General features: G+C 48.3%; 1 protein-coding gene across 1 annotated transcript in view; it reads right to left on the reverse strand.

The window, feature by feature from the left end:
- LOC147663364 (uncharacterized) overlaps window positions 1-23,327 on the reverse strand; it is a 103,373-nt gene that overhangs the window by 74,724 nt on the left and 5,322 nt on the right. Inside the window, exons 2-4 of the mRNA XM_086950498.1 lie at window positions 12,802-12,922; window positions 5,835-5,918; window positions 477-593 (exon numbers count right to left, since the gene is read on the reverse strand). Of these exons, the coding sequence (XP_086806624.1) occupies window positions 477-593; window positions 5,835-5,918; window positions 12,802-12,922 (322 nt within the window). The remainder of the gene's footprint in view (window positions 1-476; window positions 594-5,834; window positions 5,919-12,801; window positions 12,923-23,327) is intronic.

The raw sequence follows: 23,327 nt of genomic DNA on the forward strand, positions 1-23,327 counted from the left end.
TTTTATTGACCTAAGATGGATGAAAGGCTGAGTGGACCCGCAAAGATTTGAACCTGTGACCATGAGGTCGAGCACAGGCCCTTGCAGTGGATGCATTTGTCCACTGAGCCACCAGACCCGGTCAATATTAATTGAAGGCGCAAAGAGTTCCCCTGAAGGCATCCCACCCCACAAAGGCTGATCTCAGACAGAAGCCAGTGGCAGCGCCTCTGCTAAATGCGAAAGGCAGGAGACGCGGAACACAATCCGGCCATCTGTGTCACATCTTCAAAGGTAGCTCATAAGTGTGTCTACACATTCTCCACGGTATAAGCATAAGTATTTCATATCAAAATGATTTCTTCCTGGGAGTCGGATCTTTTCACGAATACAACCTCGTCACTGCTGAACATTATTCCTAAGGGGACCTACAAATCAGAGGCGGCTGTGAGGCGCTTTGGTTTTAGACTGCACACATAGTGTCCATTAGTCCTTACCTTCAGCAAGGCACTCCCTTCCTTCTTGTCCTTCAGTCTCTGGAATATTGTTTAGATGAATGATTTCCTCTTTGTTCATCTTATGTAAGTCACCGGGATTGTGAAGTCTGGCACCTGCTGGTAGAGGATGGAGAATCCATGATTCCTCTGCTTCAGCTCTCACATCTCTCTTCACCTTCACAAGTGTCACCACCTGTCTGTCTGCTTACAGTCGCGCACACCCTCTGTACTCTCACACCTGTACTCCTTCACACCCTCTGTACTCTCACACTCATCCTCCTTCGCACCCTCTGTACTCTCACACTCATCCTCCTTCGCACCCTCTGTACTCTCACACTCATCCTCTTTCGCACCCTATGTACTCTCACAACCGTCTCCTTCACACCCTCTGGACTCTCACACCTGTACTCCTTCACACCCTCTGTACTCTCACACTCATCCTCCTTCGCACCCTCTGTACTCTCACACTCATCCTCCTTCGCACCCTCTGTACTCTCACAACCGTCTCCTTCACACCCTCTGGACTCTCACACCTGTACTCTTTCAGATTCTGCTCTCACATCCCCTCTCTCTTTCACAAGCATCTCTTACTCTTCTTCTTCTCACACCCTCTGTACTCTCACACTCATCCTCCTTCACACCCTCTGTACTCTCACGCTCATCCTCCTTCACAGTCGCTGGACTCTCACACTCATCCTCATTCACACCCGCTGTACTCTCACACTCATCCTCCTTCACACCCGCTGTACTTTCACACTCAGCCTCCTTCACAACCTCTGTACTCTCACACTCATCCTCCTTCGCACCCTCTGTACTCTCACACTCATCCTCCTTCACACCCTCTGTACTCTCACGCTCATCCTCCTTCACACCCTCTGTACTCTCACACTCATCCTCCTTCACACCCGCTGTACTCTCACACTCATCCTCCTTCACACCCTCTGTACTCTCACACTCATCCTCCTTCACACCCCCTGGACTCTCACACTCATTCACACCCACTGTACTCTCACGCTCATCCTCCTCCACACCCGCTGTACTCTCACACTCATCCTCCTTCACACCCGCTGGACTCTCACACTCATCCTTCTTCACACCCTCTGTACTCTCACGCTCATCCTCCTTCACACCCGCTGTACTCACACACTCATCCTCCTTCACACCCTCTGTACTCTCACACTCATCCTCCTTCACACCCGCTGTACTCTCACACTCATCCTCCTTCACACCCTCTGTACTCTCACACTCATCCTCCTTCACACCCGCTGTACTCACACACTCATCCTCCTTCACACCCTCTGTACTCTCACACTCATCCTCCTTCACACCCCCTGGACTCTCACACTCATTCACACCCACTGTACTCTCACGCTCATCCTCCTCCACACCCGCTGTACTCTCACACTCATCCTCCTTCACACCCCCTGGACTCTCACACTCATTCACACCCACTGTACTCTCACGCTCATCCTCCTCCACACCCGCTGTACTCTCACACTCATCCTCCTTCACACCCGCTGGACTCTCACACTCATCCTCCTTCACACCCTCTGTACTCTCACACTCATCCTCCTTCACACCCCCTGGACTCTCACACTCATTCACACCCACTGTACTCTCACGCTCATCCTCCTCCACACCCGCTGTACTCTCACACTCATCCTCCTTCACACCCCCTGGACTCTCACACTCATTCACACCCACTGTACTCTCACGCTCATCCTCCTCCACACCCGCTGTACTCTCACACTCATCCTCCTTCACACCCGCTGGACTCTCACACTCATCCTCCTTCACACCCTCTGTACTCTCACACTCATCCTCCTTCACACCCCCTGGACTCTCACACTCATTCACACCCACTGTACTCTCACGCTCATCCTCCTCCACACCCGCTGTACTCTCACACTCATCCTCCTTCACACCCGCTGGACTCTCACACTCATCCTTCTTCACACCCTCTGTACTCTCACGCTCATCCTCCTTCACACCCGCTGTACTCACACACTCATCCTCCTTCACACCCTCTGTACTCTCACACTCATCCTCCTTCACACCCGCTGTACTCTCACACTCATCCTCCTTCACACCCTCTGTACTCTCACACTCATCCTCCTTCACACCCGCTGTACTCACACACTCATCCTCCTTCACACCCTCTGTACTCTCACACTCATCCTCCTTCACACCCCCTGGACTCTCACACTCATTCACACCCACTGTACTCTCACGCTCATCCTCCTCCACACCCGCTGTACTCTCACACTCATCCTCCTTCACACCCCCTGGACTCTCACACTCATTCACACCCACTGTACTCTCACGCTCATCCTCCTCCACACCCGCTGTACTCTCACACTCATCCTCCTTCACACCCGCTGGACTCTCACACTCATCCTTCTTCACACCCTCTGTACTCTCACGCTCATCCTCCTTCACACCCGCTGTACTCTCACACTCATCCTCCTTCACACCCTCTGTACTCTCACACTCATCCTCCTTCACACCCTCTGTACTCTCACGCTCATCCTCCTCCAGACCCGCTGTACTCTCACACTCATCCTCCTTCACACCCGCTGGACTCTCACACTCATCCTCCTTCACACCCCCTGGACTCTCACACTCATTCACACCCACTGTACTCTCACGCTCATCCTCCTCCACACCCGCTGTACTCTCACACTCATCCTCCTTCACACCCGCTGGACTCTCACACTCATCCTTCTTCACACCCTCTGTACTCTCACGCTCATCCTCCTTCACACCCGCTGTACTCTCACACTCATCCTCCTTCACACCCTCTGTACTCTCACACTCATCCTCCTTCACACCCTCTGTACTCTCACACTCATCCTCCTTCGCACCCTCTGTACTCTCAGGTCCCCCAGAGACCCTCAGTGCTCCAATAACCCCCCTTCTCCATGAGTCTCGTACTCTCTCTCCCCTCCACAGTCTCTCTCGCTCTTATTCTTGCACCTTCTTATATCACAAGGGTCTCATCCTCCTTCACACCCGCTGTACTCTCACACTCATCCTCCTTCACACCCGCTGTACTCTCACACTCATCCTCCTTCACACCCGCTGTACTCTCACACTCATCCTCCTTTGCACCCTCTGTACTCTCAGGTCCCCCAGAGACCCTCAGTGCTCCAATAACCCCCCTTCTCCATGAGTCTCGTACTCTCTCTCCCCTCCACAGTCTCTCTCGCTCTTATTCTTGCACCTTCTTATATCACAAGGGTCTCTTTTCCGCATGTGGGGAACCCAACAGTCCTGCTAAAAGTATTGGTTCCGTGTTACTCGTGAGCCTCGCCGGCCGCTCACTCTTGCGGTTCTCGCCTCCTTCAACAACCACAAAAGAGAGAGATGTCTGCGGGGAGTCCTTCGTGTCCTCATGCGTTACTCCTCTGCTCTTCCTCTGCCCCAGCCTCTGCCCTCTTCTTCATCCTCCTGCTCTGCCCTCCTCATCCTCTGCCCTCACCCTACTCCGCCCCAGCTCTGCCATCCTCCTCTGCTCCACCTCTGCCTTCCATCACTGCCCTCCTCCTCCTCTATCCCTACCTCTGCACCCCTCCACTGCCCTCCTCTGACCCCACCTCTGGTCTCCTCCTCCTCTGCCCCAGCCTCTGCCCTCCTCCTCCTCTGCCCTACAGTCAACACTGAGGGGGGCGCAAATCATGGACTGCTTGTACCATGAAACAAAAGAGCAAACATTTGTGGGATATGATGTAGTGTCCGGCCACACCCTTTTCCCTGCCCAAACTGATTTTCATGACCTCCTCTACCATTTATCTCACGTTCCTAATGGTCTTTTTTGCTAAACTTGCGTTCCGGCCCATTGATTTCACTTCATTCTGCCCGACTGCGGACGTAAAGATACGCATCCTAAAATAACTCTGTGTATACCAAACGTCGTAAAGTTAAACTTTTGTCTCAGATTGCCTTTGTGAATCGGGCCCTATATTTATTGCTTCCACTCAGCAAGCTAGCTCGCTGCCCGCCTTCTGACTCTCCTGCTCCCCCAGTCAAGCAGGGAGAGGGGTCTGTAGAGGGACAGAGGGACCGAACTTGCTTCAGAAGTCCTTCCCCTTCCCAGAACATCAGCTGAGTTCCCAAAGCAGATTCTGTGTGAGTGTGGTCTCTGTGAAACTTTGTGCACTTTTATTTGGGTGTGTTAGTGTGTCTGCAGAGAGTTCACCTGTGTGCCTGTATGTGCAGCAGTGTGAATGGGTCAGGGCAAGCATATGTGTACCTTTGTGTCTCTGCTTCAAAGTGTGTCTCTAAGTAAGCATGTGTGCACTTTTGTTTGTGTTCATTAGGGTGTTTCTCTGAATGTGCACCTTTGCACAGGTGTGTTTGTTTTGGTCAGCATCTATACACCTCTGTTTGTGTGATGATGTGTTTCAAGGTGCACACCCCTGTGTGCCTCCGAGTGTGCATGTCTGTTTCTCTGTGTTTGCCTTATCTCTGGCAGAGCTTATGTGTACATAAGGGTGTCAGTGTAAGAATGTGGCATTAGGGTGCTTGTGTGAACGTGTTGGGTTAGCACTGCTGCAGTTATGTGTGTCTATGTGTTTTGTTGGGTTAGCATCTACGCATGTATGTGTGTCTGTGTGTGTCGCTGGGTTAGCATCTATGCGTGTATGTGTCTGTGTGTGTCCCTGGGTTAGCATCTATGCGCGTCTGTGTGTGCTTTCGCTGCATTAGCATATATGCACATCTGTGTGTGTCGCTGGGTTAGCATCTACGCACATATGTGTGTCTGTCACAGGGTTAGCATCTATGCGAGTCTGCGTATGTCGCTAGGTTAGCATCTATGCACGTCTGTGTTAGTCGCTGGGTTAGCATCTATGTGTTTGTGTCTGTGTGTGTCGCTGGGTTAGCATCAATGCACGTCTGTGTGTGTGTCGCTGGGTTAGCATCTATGCACGTCAGTGTGTGTCGCTGGGTTAGCATCTATGCACGTCTGTGTGTGTTGCTGGGTTAGCATCTATGTGTTTATGTGTCTGTGTGTCGCTGTGTTAGCATCTATGCACGTCTGTGTGTGTCGCTGGGTTAGCATCTACTCACATATGTGTGTTGTCTGACCATGTCTACGGCTTCAGCTTCCCCAAAGGTTCTTGTCTGTTTCTCCTCCTTTGCAAACTACATGTCAAGCCCCTTTGTGACCTACTTTATCTGTAGTACGTTCCCAGGACTGTGCTGGAGCACATGTGCATGTCTGTGCATATGTGAGACATATATGTTGTGAGTGGGAAGGTATTTGGGCACCAATGTGTGTCTTTCTGGACCCCTAAGAGCGGAGGGGAGCATCCTTGGTAACTCTGCCAAGTCCCTTCCATGGCACTTCTTACCTACCTTTCAAAGACTCCTGGTGGTCCCTGGACAACAGCTCTTGCTTCCCTTGGGCTCTCAAAGAAAAGACGGTGGCGAGCACAGGACCTGTCAGCAAAAGAGAACCGACACCAGTCACTCTTCACAGGACCTCCTGTAAACTTGAGAAACGTGTGATATTCTCCCAAGTGTCAAATGTTGGACTATAAAACTGACATTTACTGCAAGATGTGTTTTTTTTTATAATAGAAACACCAAGAAAATCAGTGTGGGATACAAATACATGCAAAAAAATGGCAGTGTCCACAGGAGGCTGTCAAAAAAGAACAGAGACTTACAGGGAGAACAAAAGCACACGGAGGGACATGGAGAATGCAGTGTACCTAGAAGCACATAAGCACAATGAGATGGAAAAAAAGAACAGAGCTAGATGCTGTGAGAGCAATGAATAGAGACGTAAAGACACAGGCCTACAGGAAGAAGTGAAGAGACAAGAACACATAGACACAAAGAGCTGGACTCAAGGAGGGAGCGGTCCAGAGATGGAAGAGCACACAGGCACAGACAGCCACAGAGGCAAACAACAGAGACAGACCTGGAAGAGGAAGCACACAGAAGACAAAGGTGCGAGGGACGAGGGAAGTGAGTGTAGAGACAAACCCATGCCACAAAGAGCAGAGAAAAGTGCCCCCCTAAAGTCCAATGGCTGTGGTTGTGTCAGAAGTCCAATGGCAGTGGTTGTTGCAGACGACCAATGGCAGTGGTTGTGGTAGACGACCAATGGCAGTGGCTGTGGCAGACAACCAATGGCATTGGTTGTGATAGACGACCAATGGCAATGAATGTGGTGGACGACCAATGGCAGTGGTTGTGGTAAACGACCAATGGCAGTGGTTGTGGCAGACAACCAAAGGCAGTGGTTGTGGCAGACGTCCAATGGCTGTGGCTGTGGCAGACGTCCAATGGCAGTGGTTGTGGCAGACGCCCAATGGCAGTGGTTGTGGCAGATGTCCAATGGCAGTGGTTGTGGCAGATGTCCAATGGCAGTGGTTGTGGCAGATGTCCAATGGCAGTGGTTGTAGTAGAAGTTCAATGGAAGTGGTTGTAGTAGAAGTCCAATGGCAGTGGTTGTGGCAGACGTCCAATGGCAGTGGTTGTGGCAGACGTCCAATGGCTGTGGTGTAGTAAAAGTCCAATGGCTGTGGCTGTGGCAGACAGACAGCCGTAGTGGTTGGAGCAGATGTCAAATGGTAGTAGTCGGGACAGAAGTAAAAAATTCAGCTTGGAAATGTGTAGTCGGTTAACAACAATGCCAAACTGATTCATTGTCTTTTATTACAAAGACCATACTCTAAATGGAACAGAGGCAAACTAAAAGAAAACAGAGCAATGTCCACAGAAGACGTGTTAGGACGTGTTAAGACGAGCAAGTGTTAGGAGCATGACTGAATGTCTCATATGCTTAAAATTGAAACGTGATACTATTTTACTGTGATACTATTTTAAAAACGAACCTTTAGTACTTTTAACTTTTAGACATCAGGGACTTTCTTCACTCTCCCCGGTCCACTGCGAGCACCGCTCGTTTTCTGTGGAGGGAGATCTTTACTTTCAGTGGCTTTGAGAAATACTTCCTTCCGAGCTAGGGTCTGCGTTCTAGTTTTCAAACGCCTGGACCACTTAAAAGCATGTGCTGGGCGACGCGCAGCGGATGCGTGCAGCGGGCGTGCCGATGGCGCGCCTAAGGCAAGCCCGTCTGCGCCCGTCCGCGCCTGGTCGCCGCCAGACGCCATACCCCTTACATCTTTGTGGAGGGATAACACAGGGGCCCGCAGGAAAGATCACAAATACTCCAGATTGGAGCTGTTGGACATCAGGAAGACAACAAGGCACACTTTGGGCTATGGTGACTGTATTATTTGTACCAACCGACCCCCCTCTAACATCGAGGGCAGTTTCACATGCGTTAAGTGTAGGTTTGAGAGCCTAACCCCCTCGCAGAGGACAGGATCCCTAGCCACACAGCGCACTGATTCCAAGCCTATTAAAACTAACTGGCACTGCTTCCTAGCCAATGTCCGTTCACTTCCCAAACATGCTATAAATATCTGGGATCTTTTTTCCACCTTAGCTCCAGACATAGGTTTCCTAACGGAGACTTGGATAAGACCTACCTCTGCCCCTGATATTGCGGTTGCGATACCAGCAGGCTACCACATTTTAAAACTTGACCGGTCTCACAAAGTAGGCGGTGGAGTTGCCGTTATTTACAAAGATCCTATAAAGGCCACCGCTTTAGATAAATTCAGCTCAGATAACATCGAAATCCTAGTATTTAGACTGGCCTTTCATCCACAGCTGAGCTGGAAGGGAGCGCTTGTATATCGCCCCCCTGGCCCTATTGTTAATTCCATCTCTAACCTGCTGGACATACTTGCACCACATGTCATATCCTCAGAGAAGTTTATCTTCTTGGGAGATTTTAATGTACATCATGATAACCAAGAAGACCCAGAAGCGATTATCTTTTCAAGGGAAATGACATCACTTAATCTTACAACAAGGAATGACGCCCCCACCCACAAAGCAGGTCATATATTGGATCAGGTTCTTTCAAATTCAACAGACCTTGCTTATATCTCGACCGATCCATTAATTTGGTCTGACCACTCTATGATCTCCTTTGACATTCTTAGTGTAAGGAAAGAGAAAGTGAAGACACTTCCGTCTAAAAAGACTTTCAGACACTGGCAGAAACTATCTCCAGATACATTTAAGTGCTCACTAAAAATAGGCATGTTCCCACTCCAGCAACAGTGGAGGATCATCTGGAGTCCTTTCATCACACTATAAAAACCACTCTTGATGTTATAATCCCAGAGAAAATGTCGAATATGAGGACAAACCGTATTCAGGCTACTTGGTATACCCCAGAGCTAAGGGAAGAGAAGAGCAACCGCAAAAAACTTGAACGTAAATGGCGGCACACTAAAGATGGGGTAAGCAAAGAACACTACAAAACGGTTCTGCTTAATTACCATAAAAACATAAAAAAAGCGCGCAAAAACCAAATTATCAAGCAGTTGGAACAATCAGGTAACTCTCCCAAAATGCTTTTTCAGATCCTTAACACCTTTGTCAATCCAAAAACCCTTGATACGGAAGAAGAACCTACCCAATCCCTCTGCGACAACATCTAGGATTACTTCACCCAAAAAATAGAAGATATTTATAGCAAAATAGTCTCATCCCCAACGCATAAAGATGATGCTGATATCAACCAACTATCCGAGCCGGAGGATCAGGGTGTCTTAAAAGAATTTCCCCTGCTTACAGCCCAAGACACTATACAACTATTAAATTCCGTTAAATCAGGTTCTCCCACTGATTTAATTCCTGCAAAGTTTGCTAAGAAATTGGCAGAAGAATTAGCTGAACCTATCTGCTCTGTTCTAAACCATTCCGTCATAGAGGGTAAACTGCCTAAAGCTTGGAGAGCAGCCCAAAAAATGCCTATCCCTGAAAACACGAAGTTGGCCTCTGATGTCATTAACAACTACCGCCCCATCTCCTTGCTCCCCCTATATAGTAAACTTTTGGAGAGACACATCTGTCGGCCTTTTTGGAATCCTCCAACTGTTTGGATTATTCCCAATCCGGGTTCCGACCAAAGTATAGCACCGAACTGGCCTTGGTGAAGGTTACTGATAATATACGAATGCTGGCGGATGCAGGTCAGGCAGTGATTTTGATACTGCTTGACCTGTCCGCCGCGTTCGACACTATATCTCACCAAATCCTAGTAGACAGACTCTGTCGTATAGGAGTCCAAGGCCTAGCTCTGAAGTGGATACAGGACTTTCTCACCGACAGGACCCAAACAGTTAATCTAGGCCCATTCCAATCTAAACTCAGTCATGTAACGAAAGGTTTGCCACAGGGCTCCTGTCTTAGTCCATCTTTGTTTAATGTCTATGTTGCCCCACTGGCTGCTCTGCTTAGGAAAATTGGGTTCCTCCCAATCTCCTACGCAGATGATACTCAGCTGATCTTTACTTATAACAAATTTACCCCTGATGTTCAGAACGTGTTTTCCAAAGGGATGAAAACCATCACCCTTTGGATGTAAAGAAACTTTCTGCAATTGAACACCGGGAAAACAAGAGATCATGCTGTTTAAGGATGCCATCTCGAGATGGTCTCCTGGATGGTGGCCTGAAGAATCGGGTGCTGCTCCACCCCAACGACTGTGGTAAAAGATCTAGGAGTTCTAGTCAACAGAGACCTCAACTTAGAGGGTCACATCGCTGCAGCCGAAAGATCTTGTTTCCATGCTTTGAGTCTGCTTCGGAAGATTTTTCACTTTCTGCCGGTGAGAACTCGCAGGACACTAATTCACGCTTTGGTCCTGAGGCAATTGGATTTTAGCAATGCTTTGCTGATATCCGCTAAGGACTCTGACCTACAAAGCTTGCAGGTGGTGCAGAATACTGCGGCCCGCCTGGTGACCAGCGCTCCTTATCGTGCTCCTTCCCTCCCTCTCTTGCACAGCCTACATTGGCTTCCTGTCCGCAAGTTTCAAAGTGGCTGCCTGGTGTTTAAAGGCCTTAATTCTATGGGCCCAGCATATCTGACAGAAAAACTAGTTAGATATTCCCCGATGAGCTCACTTCGATCTGAAGGCAAAAGTCTGCTCACTATTCCTCGTATTAGATTGGGAGGTAAATCCTTCTCCTATTTGGCCCCCAAATTGTGGAATCAACTGCCATTAGATCTTCGGCATGAAACTAACTACTTGTCTTTTCCGAAAAAACTTAAGACTCAGCTGTTTTAACCTTTCTCTTCCCAGTGCTGTTGTAAAAATTGGTCCTTAGCGCGGAGATACCCCATGTGGGGTGAGTCAGGCGCTTTATAAATGTAATAAATTAAATTAAATTAAGGAGATAAATACAAAGGTCATACCATAGAACAGTGAAAAAGCAGGAGAAAAAAGGGAGTGAAAATTAGTGATTTGACCAAAAGAAAGCAAAGTTTAAGGTACAAAAATAAATGGAGACAGTGGAACAGAGGAAGCAACGGAAATTGTGTCAGTCTAAACTGAGAGAAGGCCACACCTCCTTCATTATCAAATAAAACCTTGATGTGCCATGTTGTGAAGTGGGTCATTTGCAAATAAGAACAAAAACCTGACACAAAGAGTACCCTGGGCCCTCCACGTCTCGGACTAAGAGAATTAGTAACCTCCTTCACCATGTGTGCGCGGATCCATAAAGTGAGGACACATATTAGACTACAGGTAAAACCAGAAGACATTGGAGTAAGAGAGCGAGAGAGGTGGAAAGGTGGAGAGGGGCAGGAGAAATAGGGTGTGTGAGAGACACAGAGTGAAAGAGAGTCACAGTTCCCTGCACAAAAAATGGGGACGTCTCAGACTCCAGTTAGGGCCACAGACAATGCAGTAAATAAAACAGAGGGAGGGAGGGAGAGACAGACCGATAGAAAGAGTGAGTGAGTAAGTGAGTGAAAGAAAGAGTGTTTGTGTGTGAGAGAAACAAAGAAAGAGAGTGTGTGGGTGGGTGTTAGAATAAAAATGCTTTAGCTGTGTTGTTTACATATATTGTTTGCATAAGTTCGCATTTGCAGCACCATTTTATGTTTGGCTGCCATTTTGAGCAATGATCAAAAGTAGCTTTTCTCTATCTTTCCGAGAAGCAGCCTTGGTAATTTTCGTTTTCTTCAAGGTTCGGTCTTGCTGTACTAATGAATACACTGGTCCCATTAACGCATACCATTACCACTAGATAGTGGCCTGCTTCCGCTAGTCCAGCGATGGGCACAGGCAGAACGACCTTGGCATAGAGATACTGCGTGCCCGGTCATAGCATCGAAACTTCGACTTTTGTACCTCCTTTGTGTAGCTGCCTCCATCTAGAAATTTCCAGTCTGGGCGTGCCTTCATTGGTTCTGAATCATCGTAAATAATGTATCACCATGCTTGCTGATGTCAGTCCCTCTGCAGCAATCCCCAGACACTGGGCAGACTGGGCTCCACTCTAGTGTACCTGAATAAATATACTTGGTTTGAATTCTCTACTTTCTGACAGACTCTTCATTTGTATGGAAGGCTGAGAGGTGGTCGCGAGTGACCCGGGATCGAGTCACTTCCTTCATGGGAGAGAGAGACAGACAGATAAAAAGAGAGAGTAAGAGAAAGAGTATGTTTGTGTGTGAGAAAGAGTGAAAGAATGTGTGTGTGAGAGAGAGAGAAAGCGGGGGAGAGAGAAAGAAGGGGTGAGCGGCAGAGGGTGTGTGAAATAGACAGAAAGGGAGAATGCAGTGAGACTGACGACATATCACAAACTGCAGGTTAAACAAAAGATATTGGATTAAGAAAGAAAGGCATGGAGAGAGAGAGAGAAAGAGAGATAGAGAAAGAGAGTCAGTGGGTGTGTGTGTGTGCGCGCGCTTGTGGGAGTCACAGTTCCCTGCATTGAGACCAGGACCGTCTCTCAGCCTCCATAGGCCACAGACATCACTTTCTACACTCCTTCGGTGAGCAGACACCAGAGGATCACATGTTTATGTGTTCCACACAAGAAGATCACATGTTTCTGTGTCTGCAGTTGAAAGAGATCACCCACGGAGGACCAAGGGTTCACCCTGTCGATCCCTGTGCATTCACCAGGGTACGGACGCCATGCCCTTCACCTGCTCGATCATTGGCTGCAAGGAAGAGCTGACTGCAGGCCTCTCCTGACACTTCACAATCTCATATTCATTTTATTTCTGCTTTTATGCATCAGATTCCAAACTTCCTCCACCAAATCATATCACTTGTGTTTACAGCATGAATACAGTACAATCTCACAGTTCAATAGGACAAGTCAAAGCCAGAATATCAAGCCCTTGGTCTGGGGACACAAAGTGACGAGCAGCTCCCACTTGACTCCCACAGCTCTGAGGAATGGTTAACAATGTAAAGTGACTTTACCCAGGGAGACCAGGGCCTGGTCGATCTCCTTCAGCACGTTCTCATAGAGTTCCTTCTGCCACTTCTGTAAGAGCTCCCACTCCTCTTGGGAGAAACACGAGAATGCGTCATGGCCGGTGACCTGGAAGTGGAAGATACATGTGCATGAGTCACTGAGCGGCTTCACGCACTGAACTCTGATGTATGCTGAGCACAATTTCTTTCATCCTAGAATATACCTCTCTAATGACTATCTCTCACATGGAGCTCTCTGGTCCAAGGAATAGCCATATTTATAGCATTGAGTGCATAGGGGTTGTGTGTAAGGCGTGTTTGGTTTGTGCAGTATGTAAGGCGAGTGTGGTATGTTCAGTGTGTAAAGTGTGTGTGGTTCATTCTGTGTGTAAGGCATGTTTGTGCAGTGTGTAAGGCGTGTGTGGTTCATGCAGTGTGTAAGGCGTGTTTGGTGTGTGCAGTGTGTAAGGCATGTGTGGTTTATGCAAGGCGTGTTTGGTTTGTGCAGTGTGTAAGCCATGTGTGGTTCATGCAATGTGTAAGGTGTGTTTGGTTTGTGCAGTGTGTAAGGCGTGTGTGGTTCATGCAGTGTGTAAGGCGTGTTTGGTTTGTGCAGTGTGTAAGGCGTGTGTGGTTCATGCAATGTGTAAGGTGTGTTTGGTTTGTGCAGTGTGTAAGGCGTGTGTGGTTCATGCAGTGTGTAAGGCGTGTTTGGTTTGTGCAGTGTGTAAGGCGTGTGTGGTTCATGCAGTGTGTAAGGCGTGTTTGGTTTGTGCAGTTTTTAAGGCATGTGTGGTTCATGCAGTGTGTAAGGCTTGTGTGGTTCATGCAGTGTGTAAGGTGTGTGTGGTTCATGCAGTGTGTAAGTCGTGTGTGGTTTGTGCAGTGTGTAAGGTGTGTGTGGTTCATGCAATGTGTAAGTCATGTGTGGTTTGTGCAGTGTGTAAGGTGTGTGGTTCATGCAGTGTGTAAGGCGTGTGTGGTTTGTGCAGTGTGTAAGGTGTGTTTGAAGTTAAAGATCCAATATTTATACTTAAGATTCAATTAATACAGTTACATTCTAAAAATACTAATCAGTCAAATGGATGGAGTACAATTATTAACAAATTAGTAAATGTATCATTGATTGATGGTTCCATTTGTACTTTCGAGGTCCAGACGCATCTGAGGTCTTGAACCGGGCAATGCTGCTTGTGTCATTCAAGTGTTTGACTGCCGGGCATATACACTGCAAATAGTGGGTGGAGTTTCCCAGATTGGCAGGCAGCAATGGCATCATGACATGTTCTCAAATTTAATTGCAGAAAAACTGGCCGCATTCAAAACCTTCTAAGTGGCATTAAAAAGGCACAGATGCAAATGACGTGCATTAGAGTCTCCGAGTGCCCTCCAGAGTTTTAATATTTTATATATTTTTCTATTTAAATACCATATTAAAATGTTATATTTGTGCTCCTCTCTGTTTTCCATCTTTGCACATTCCATTATTTCCAGCTACATTTTATCCCCCTAGATATTGGTTTTTTTTAGGTAATTTATGGGGAAGGTTATTCAATGATCTAATGTCTAGAGTGGCCGACCTTGAAGCTGGGAAACCAGTTTCGAGTCTCAGAAGGGCCACTCAACATCCTGTGATTTTGGGCAAATCACTTAATCTCCCCGTGCCAAACAAAATGAATGTGTCGTCTGTAACGCAACTGATGCTCATGTAAAGCGCTTGGATACTTTTGGGTCGAGTTTGCGCTATATAAAACCCCCCCAAAAACAAGCATTTGCAATGCAATAGGTCTCGCAAATATTTTCAAGTTAGAGCTGTTGGCGTCGAAAATGACAATGTTTTTTACTTTTGTTTTTTTACTTGCAGTGGTGTGATTATATTTGCATAGCGCTATTGGCATTGGTATGACCTTGCAGTGCTGAAGAACAAGTCAATGGGAAATAGGTTATGAGAGAGGGGAGATAAGAGTAATATACTGCCTGGAAAAATAAAGTAACAACATTCTGGAAAAAGCAAACATTCAAACACTTATAGGGAATGCCTGATTAAGTAACGCATGTGAAATGTAAGCAGAAACAACATAGTTACCGCAGACTGTTGTGACGTGCTGCTAGCGATAGAAAGGCACAGGAAGATGCAGCGCCAAAGCTGCAATTAAAATGGTAAGCGCCAAGTCCCGGACGTGTTCATAGTCCAATTTCACAAAGGTTTTTAGCTAAATTTGTGTTGTTAGGTCTCGGCTAGCGAAGGCTGCGCTTGGGCAGTCTCGCTGGCGAGATTTTATGTTTCTTAGTATGGGGCTTAAACCCGCCCCTCTTCTCCATTGGCTGGCTTCCTAAACGGCGGCCAGCCATTGGAGAAGAGGTTTGTCTTTCAATTTAAGCCCCGTCTTTTTCAGATTGAGGGGTGTGTTTTTTCGTTTCTTTCTCTCCTCCTCCCATTGGCTGGAATGTAAACAACAACAAGTCAAAACACGCCTGTTGTTTACATTCCAGCCAATGGGAAGAGGAGAGAAAGAAAAACACGCCCCCAGTCTGAAAATGACGGGGCGTTTCTCTGATCCATTTCTGCTTGACCTCGGAGAAACATGGTGCAAATGGCGAGCGCTTGTTCCTTATCGCTTCTGAGACAGCTTGAGACTGTGCAACCATCGAGCGCGCTGCATTTATTTTGATAAGCCTACTTTAAGGTATTCTTTATGATAATTATTCATACTTCTGGCTGCAGAGGAATGTGACTCAAAGCACATACAGGGCCATGCAATTGCAGCCTTGACACACATTCAGCCGGTTTCACAGAGCAACGAATGGCTTTGTGTGTTTTAGGATTCTAAAAAATGTTGCGATAAACTCTGTCTCGCCGGAGCGTTTTATTTCAAAGTACTTTATAATATAAGCCGGTTTTGCCCGGTAGCGAAGCCTCCAGATTTCAAAATGGAGGCGGCCTTGAAGCCCCACCTGACCTCGCGCCTGACAAACAATGGCGTAATGAATTTAAATTGGACGTCCCACTCATTAGGACGAGGTCTCGAGCCTCGGTGACCTCAGGCTGCAGTGGGAGCCCAGTCATGGCAGTTTTTGTTGCCAATGTGTTCTTTATTTTCTACACTCTAATCTAAATAATGCGGTCACTCTACCTTACCAGCTTCGTCTCGGATTCTCTTCCTTTGTTGTTGTTGTTGTAATACTTTATTCAATATGTTTCATATCATAAAAGTACGAACATCGATATACATAAAACCAATTTACAAGTATTACATTCGTCATCTCTTAAAAAGACTTTAAAAACTATTTACAATTAAAATTATTACAGAGAAGGTGCATTCCTATAAAATTCAATCATCTCAAAGGGTGGGCATTTAGTTTTGGATATTACATAACAATTTAGACCGAATAAACCAAGCACTGGCCAAGTACTTTGCAATCCCACAAACAATATACAGTGATGTAGTATCAGATAAAAAAATACGCAGCACAATCCTAAAATCTCTGACGCCCATTTCCCTGCACACAGGTTTCAACCATCTTGCTCTAGGAAGCTTATAAGCCTTACAAGCAAACAGGAAATGTGGCAGGGATTCTTTCTTACATGGGCAGCCAGGGCAAGTGAGATCGTAGTCCCTCACTCCTTTCCACCCCTCTGTGAACTTCTTAAGGGGGAGTATACCATATCTCATCTTCAGGAAGAGGGATCTGTCTCTTGGGATTTGTATGTAGTCCAAAAAGGTCACTAACCTCCTCATTGGCTCATGCTCAAGGAATTGGTTCATCAACTGCCCCCACTTTGTGCTTGTTAATTCCTCTGAGTCAACCCACTCCCAACATATTTTCTTAACAATTTGTTTATTGGGCGGGGACTGGGAGTTCCAGAATTCAACCATTCCTAAGCTCACGACCAACTGTCTCAGATTGTTTAGCCATTTTATCTTATTTGAGACATTCAGGGCAATCAGCTCATCCAATACCAAGGCATATTTTGATAATTCAGGTGTCCTTCTCAGTCGCACCCAAAACAGTAAAGGGCGGAGGCATACTTTGTCTGCAATTGATCGCTTGCCCATGTCGATAAACAGGGGTTTCAATGGGGTTGATAGAGGAAGTGAGACCAAATCTCTCACAAACTTATTCTCGGCCATTATCAAATCCCTTACATTCTCACACCCCCACAGTTCTGAGCCATAGACCGCAGAGGCCAGTGCCTTTCCTTCGTAGACCGCAAGGGTTGCAGCTATTGGCCTACTGATGGACAACCGTTGGTTCCTTAGGATAATTCCTGAGACTCTTTTTAGGTTTAAAAGCATTTGTGCTACGTGGGAGTCCCATTTCATATTATTACTCAACCTGACTCCCAGGTAGTCAAACTCTTCCACCACCTCTAGTACTGACCCGTTTAGGGTAAGGTTAATCTTCCTGGCTTTTTTTTTTTAGAGGATAACACCATCAGTTTTGTTTTTGCAGTATTTACAGTTAGCCCACGTTCATTGCAAAATGAACTAAAGCAGTCGAGGAGTTTCTGCAAACCCGATGGGGTTTTGGACATTAGGAGGGTGTCGTCCGCAAAGAGTAGGGTAGGGTTTTTTTCCCCGGCCAGGACTGGGGCATCGGCAGGTTCCTCCCTCAAATGGTCTACCACCCCATTGATAAAGAGGGAGAACAATGTCGGGGCCATCACACAGCCCTGGCGAACCCCTCTGCTAACTGGCACCCTCTCTGTTAACTGGCCCTGGCTCCCCCAACGGATTCTGGCATAATTGTCCTCGTGGAGTCTAACAACCATCTGCAAGAGGTGACACGGAAGCCCCATATCCGACAAGACCTTCCAAAGCTTGTCACAGGAAGAAAAACACGCCCCCAGTCTGAAAATGACGGGGCGTTTCTCCGATCCATTTCTGCTTGACCTCGGGGAAACATGGTGCAAATGGTGAGCGCTTGTTCCTTATCGCTTCTGAGACAGCTTGAGATTGTGCTACCATCGAGCGTGCTGCATTTATTTTGATAAGCCTACTTTAAGGTATTCTTTATGATAATTATTCATGCTTCTGGCTGCAGAGGAATGTGACTCAAAGCACATACAAGGCCATGCAATTGCAGCCTTGACACACATTCAGCCGGTTTCACAGAGCAACGAACGGCTTTGTGTGTTTTAGGATTCTAAAAAATGTTGCGATAAACTCTGTCTCGCCGGAGCGTTTTATTTCAAAGTACTTTATAATGTAAGCCGGTTTTGCCCCGGTAGCGAAGCCTCTAGATTTCAAAATGGAGGCGGCCTTGAAGCCCCACCTGACCTTGCGCCTGACAAACAATGGCATTATGAATTTAAATTGGACGTCCCACTCATTAGGATGAGGTCTCGAGCCTCGGTGACCTCAGGCTGCAGTGGGAGCCCAGTCAAGGCAGTTTTTGTTGCCAATGTGTCCGTTCTTTCCTACACTCCAATCTAAATAATGCGGTCACTCTACCTTACCAGCTTCGTCTCGGATTCTCTTCCTTTGTGGATACACTGAAGGTTGTTGTAGTAAAGTGCAGAGCGCCGTTTTGTTTTGACAAGGAGTCATAAAATTCAATGTCTAAAATGTGGGAAATCGTTTCAGGCTAAATGCATCCTGGCATACAAACGTAGGAGCAAATGGTCTCTAAGACAAAATAACGCCAGTCATTGGTGAGGTAAGGCGCCAATGTCAATTCTTCTGCCTCAGGCTTTTCAGTTCTGTGAGCAAAATGGAAGACAGAGCAATTGACCAAATTGGTAGCCTCAGTCTAAGGAGTAAAAGGATGCTTGGGTGCAGACATAATCGAGAATGAATGCTTGATTTCAACATATGTGAACACTTCATAGGCTCCTAGCATCTGTTCCCTGGTTGTGCTCGTTTTTCTTGCCTTCTGCCCCCTGATTGTGATCGTTTTTTTCTTGCCTCTGTTCCCTGGTTGTGCTTGTTTTTCTTGTCTTGCCTCTGTTCCCTGGTTGTGCTCGCTTTTCTTGCCTCTGTTCCCTGACTGTGCTCATTTTTCTTGCCTCTGTTCTCTGGTTGTGCTCGCTTTTCTTGCCTGTGCCCCCTGGTTGTGCTCGTTTTTCTTGCCTCTGTTCCTTGGTTGTGCTCGTTTTTTCTTGCCTCTGTTCCCTGGTTGTGCTCGTTTTTCTTGCCTCTGGTCCCTGATTGTGCCCGTTTTCTTGCCTTCTGCCCCTGATTGTGCTTGTTTTTCTTGCCTCTGTTCCCTGGTTGTGATCGTTTTTCTTGCCTCTGTTCCCTGTTTGTGCTCGTTTTCCTGCCTCTGTTCCCTGAATGTGCTGGCTTTTCTTGCCTCTGCCAGCTGCCAGGCTGAGGAGCTGGGAGAGGAAAAGGGCAGTGGGCACCAGGTTGATGAAAGGTTATGGCCTGGGCTGGACTCAAAATGCAAGAGTGTACCCTGAAAGTTCACCCTACAACTTGTTGCCTGCAAAGCCCTGAAATAAATGGTCTGTTGGGCTGCCTTAGCCATGCACAATCCCCTTGGCTGAAGCATGCGTGGTGAAATGCATTGCCTACACTCACACAGCAGCACTGGCGTGTCAGCGATTCCCTATCCCACACTTATCTCGCGCTTGGTCTCCTGCACCCGCTCTCCAGAGAGCTCTCCTAGCGATAGGGGGTCCAGACAGTTCCTTGGGGCCATTTTCCTGCCCAAATTGTCCCAGAATCCGTCAGTAGGGATTCTGGAAGTCTATGTATTTTCCAAATCCAAAATGGCGCCACCATTCCAACTCACATTTCAACCCAAACTATTATGGAGGGATCCATGTGATTCTGTTTCCTCTTCCTGGCTGAGGCCTATTTAAGGGAGGTTCTTTCTGCCTTCAGAGCATCAGAACGCTTTGAGTTTCTCCTAGTGTTTTCATACTCCAGAATTTAAGCTTTTGGCTTGTTATTTCAGTTCCAATCTTTCCGATTCTTCACCCTTTCTCCTTCCTTTAGCCCGGTCATTACTCTTGCAGTCTGACGGTTGGTTGGACAGACAGGCGGAGGGTTGCAGGGGAATCGGGGAACAGACTGAAAGAAAAACCGACAGACACGCATAGATGGGCGGATGAATAGTGCAGAAAATGCCCCCGGAATCCCGCCGCACCGGAAGTCAGGCAAGGTCGCCTGTGACGGGGGCGGGGCCGGGTCCGGACCGGAAGAGGAGGCAGGCGGAGTAAATGCGTCTCGCGGCTCGGGGCTCCTGTGAGCGGTGGAGAGCCCCGGGACCGCCAGCAGGTGGTTGCGCAAGTGTTGCGGGGCTCCCTTGACCAAGGGGGAGCACCTGGAAAGGAGCTGGCAAGAGCCACAACGTGAACTTTGCGGAGGGGGCACGAAGCACATGCCCGGTGCCTGCTTCTGCCGCGTGCCGAGAGCGGAGTCCCCCAAGATTGGCCTGGTAAGTTTAAAAGGGCTGGGTATGGCTGCTAGAGGGGAGAGCAGACATGGGGACTGTGTCTCTGTGTGTGTGCGCATGGGGAGAGCAGACAGTGGGGACTGTCTCTCTGTGTGTGCGCATGCGTGGGTCTTGGAGCTTTCCAGGAGAGGAGACAGGAGCTGGCCACAGCGAGCGCGTTCGCGTGCGCGTGGCCCGCTCAATTCCGAGCGCGCGGCCAGCTCCTGTCCCCTCTCCTGGAAAGCAGAGTCGCTCACAATAGGTCTCTGACGAGACTGCGCTTTCGCGCGGTTCAAAGTGAAATGGGAATGCACTTCTGTATTTTATAAATTAATTGGACTGTTTGTCATTATTCACATATATTGTGTTATATGTAATGGATTTTTGTATGTACTAAGTTATAATAAGACAAAAAATATTTTCTATAAAAAAGTTGATATAAAAAAACAATAAAATATTAGAATATATCAAAATAATTTTAGTGTCAGTTTAGTCATTAGCGTTTAGTTTTCTTTCTCTTTAGTTTAACAGGCACAAAACCCGGTGCAATTTTGCCCTCTCTTACCCTAACTGCTCCTGGATTCCAACCTGTGCTAGGAGGTAATTCATAGATAATAACATTAAGAGGTCCTGTTCCTACATTCCGTCGTTGCACTTCATGCTCAATCTCAGGAATATGTGGTAAAGAGGGCCTCCTGCAATCTCCCGCCTGGATTCCATCCTTTGCTCGGACGTCAGTTACTGAAATACGTAGTAAGAGCGCCCGGTGAGAGTTCACTTCAGGATTTCAAACTGAGATCGGATATCATTCATAGAAGCCCGGTTGTGCCGAAGGCGTGCCAAAGGCAACCCCGTCAGAGCGCGACCCGACCGCGGCCAGCGCCAGGAACCCTGGACCTCCCACTACCCATCGCTACGACACCACCACACTCATCGCACTCAACCCTGGAAGACTTAGAGAATGCCAACAGGCCTCGCTGAACACGACCCACGGCCAGTCCTCCTGCCTCCACTGCCGCCAGACCCTCACCCCACAGCGGCCTCCAACACCACTGATGCCAGCACCGCCAACACCCTAAAATGCATCCTCCTCAACGTACGCTCCATACACAAACACGCCATGGAAATCTGGAACCTACTCGACTCTCTCTCTCCTGACATCGCGTTCTTCACGAGACCTGGACCAAAGCATCTTCTGCCCCCGACATCAGCAACGCCATCCCAGACGGATACAAGATCCAGAGGAAAGACCTCCCCAACCACCCAGGAGGGGGCCCCGCCATTGCCCACAAGAGCAACCTCCGCCTCACCACCTCCAGGGAAACCTTCCCCTCCGCCGAACACCTGCACTTCCAGATCCAGACTACCCCCAAAGCCACACTCAGAGGAACCCTTGTCTACAGATCCCCAGGCCCCCGAATACCCTTCACCCCCACCATCACCGACTTCATTGCCTCAACAAACTACATACTCATTGGAGACCTGAACTTCCACCTCGACAACCCCAGCGACCCCAACTCCACTATCCTTCGTGACAACCATGCCAGCATCGGACTTAAACAACTCGTCAACACACCGACCCACAGAGCAGGACACACCCTCGACCACAACATCACAGCAGGAAACAGCGTCCAATTCAGCCACACAACACAGCCCCCATGGACCAACCACCACTGCATACACTTCGTCATCAACAAACCCAAGGCACCCAAACCAGCCCCACACCCACAACGAAGGAACTGGAGCAAGGTTACCGACGAGCAACTTAACTCCACCCTCACCTGAGACAACCACACCTGGGCACCCAACGCAAGCGCCGCAGCAAGAGAATGCCAATCCCGACAGTCAACGCCCCGGGAAAGACTCCTGGTTCACCACCGCTCTCCAAGAAGCCAGACACACCTGCAGAAGCCTGGAGAAGAACTGGAAAAATACCAAGACAACCGAAAACCACAACACCTACAAGGACTCCATGACGGACTACCACAACCAGATTAGAGCCACCAAGAGGAACTTCATCCACAACAAAATCCTGGCCAACTCTAAGGAACTTTTCAGTGTCATTCAAGAATTCACCATCCACGCAGCGAAGCCACAGACATCACCCAATCCCAATACCTCTGCGACAAGTTTGGAACCTATTTCCACCTCAAGACCAAAAACCTCTACGACAACTTAATCGACCATCCACCAAGCGCCGTAGACAGCCCGCCCCCCAGAAACACCAGCCAGCCCACCATCTCCAACTGGACACCGATCACGGCCGAATACACCAACATGACCATGAAAAGCATCCACCTGGGGGCTCCCACCGACCCATGCCCCCTCACATCTACCACAGAGCCGCGGCCACCAACGCAACCGAACAACAACGCACCATCAACAAACACCACCTTCAAAACAGGCACCTTCCAAGACGACTGGAAGTGCGCAGAAGTCAGACCACTGCTCAAGAAGCACACAGCTGACCCCATCGAACTCAAGAACTTTTGACCCATCTCGCTCCTCCCCTTTCCAGCCACAGTTGCAGAGAAAACAGTGAACAGGAAACTGACACGATTCATTGAAAAGAACGCCGTCCTCGACCTGTCCCAATCCGGATTCCAAAGCAACCACAGCACAGAGACCACCCTACTCTCCGCCACAGATGACATCCACACCCTCCTGGACCAAGGCCACGCCGCAGCCCTCATCCTACTCGACCTATCAGCGACCTTCAACACCATCTCCCACCGCACACTAGTCGCCAGACTACACAACGCAGGCATACAAGGAACAGCCCTAGACTTGATCCAATAATTCCTCACTGGAAGAAGCCAAAGGATCAGACTCCCACCCTTTCTCTCCGACCCCACGAAAATCACCTGCGAAGTCCCACAGGGTTCATCACTGAGCCCCACCCTATTCAACATCTACATGGCCCACTCGGAGCCATCATCCGACAACACGACCTCAACATCGTATCCTACGCCGACGACACCCAGCTCATCCTCTCCCTCACCAAAGACCCCACCACTGCCAAACTCAACTTCCACAAAGGAATGCAAAACGTTGCAGTCTGGATGACCAACAGCTGCCTGAAGCTCAACGCTGAGAAGACAGAAGTCCTCGTCCTCAGTATCACCCCTTCTGCATGGGACAGCACC

This window comes from Lissotriton vulgaris, unplaced genomic scaffold (genome assembly GCF_964263255.1).
Source record: "Lissotriton vulgaris unplaced genomic scaffold, aLisVul1.2 SCAFFOLD_388, whole genome shotgun sequence".
NCBI classification, from domain to species: Eukaryota; Metazoa; Chordata; class Amphibia; order Caudata; family Salamandridae; genus Lissotriton; species Lissotriton vulgaris.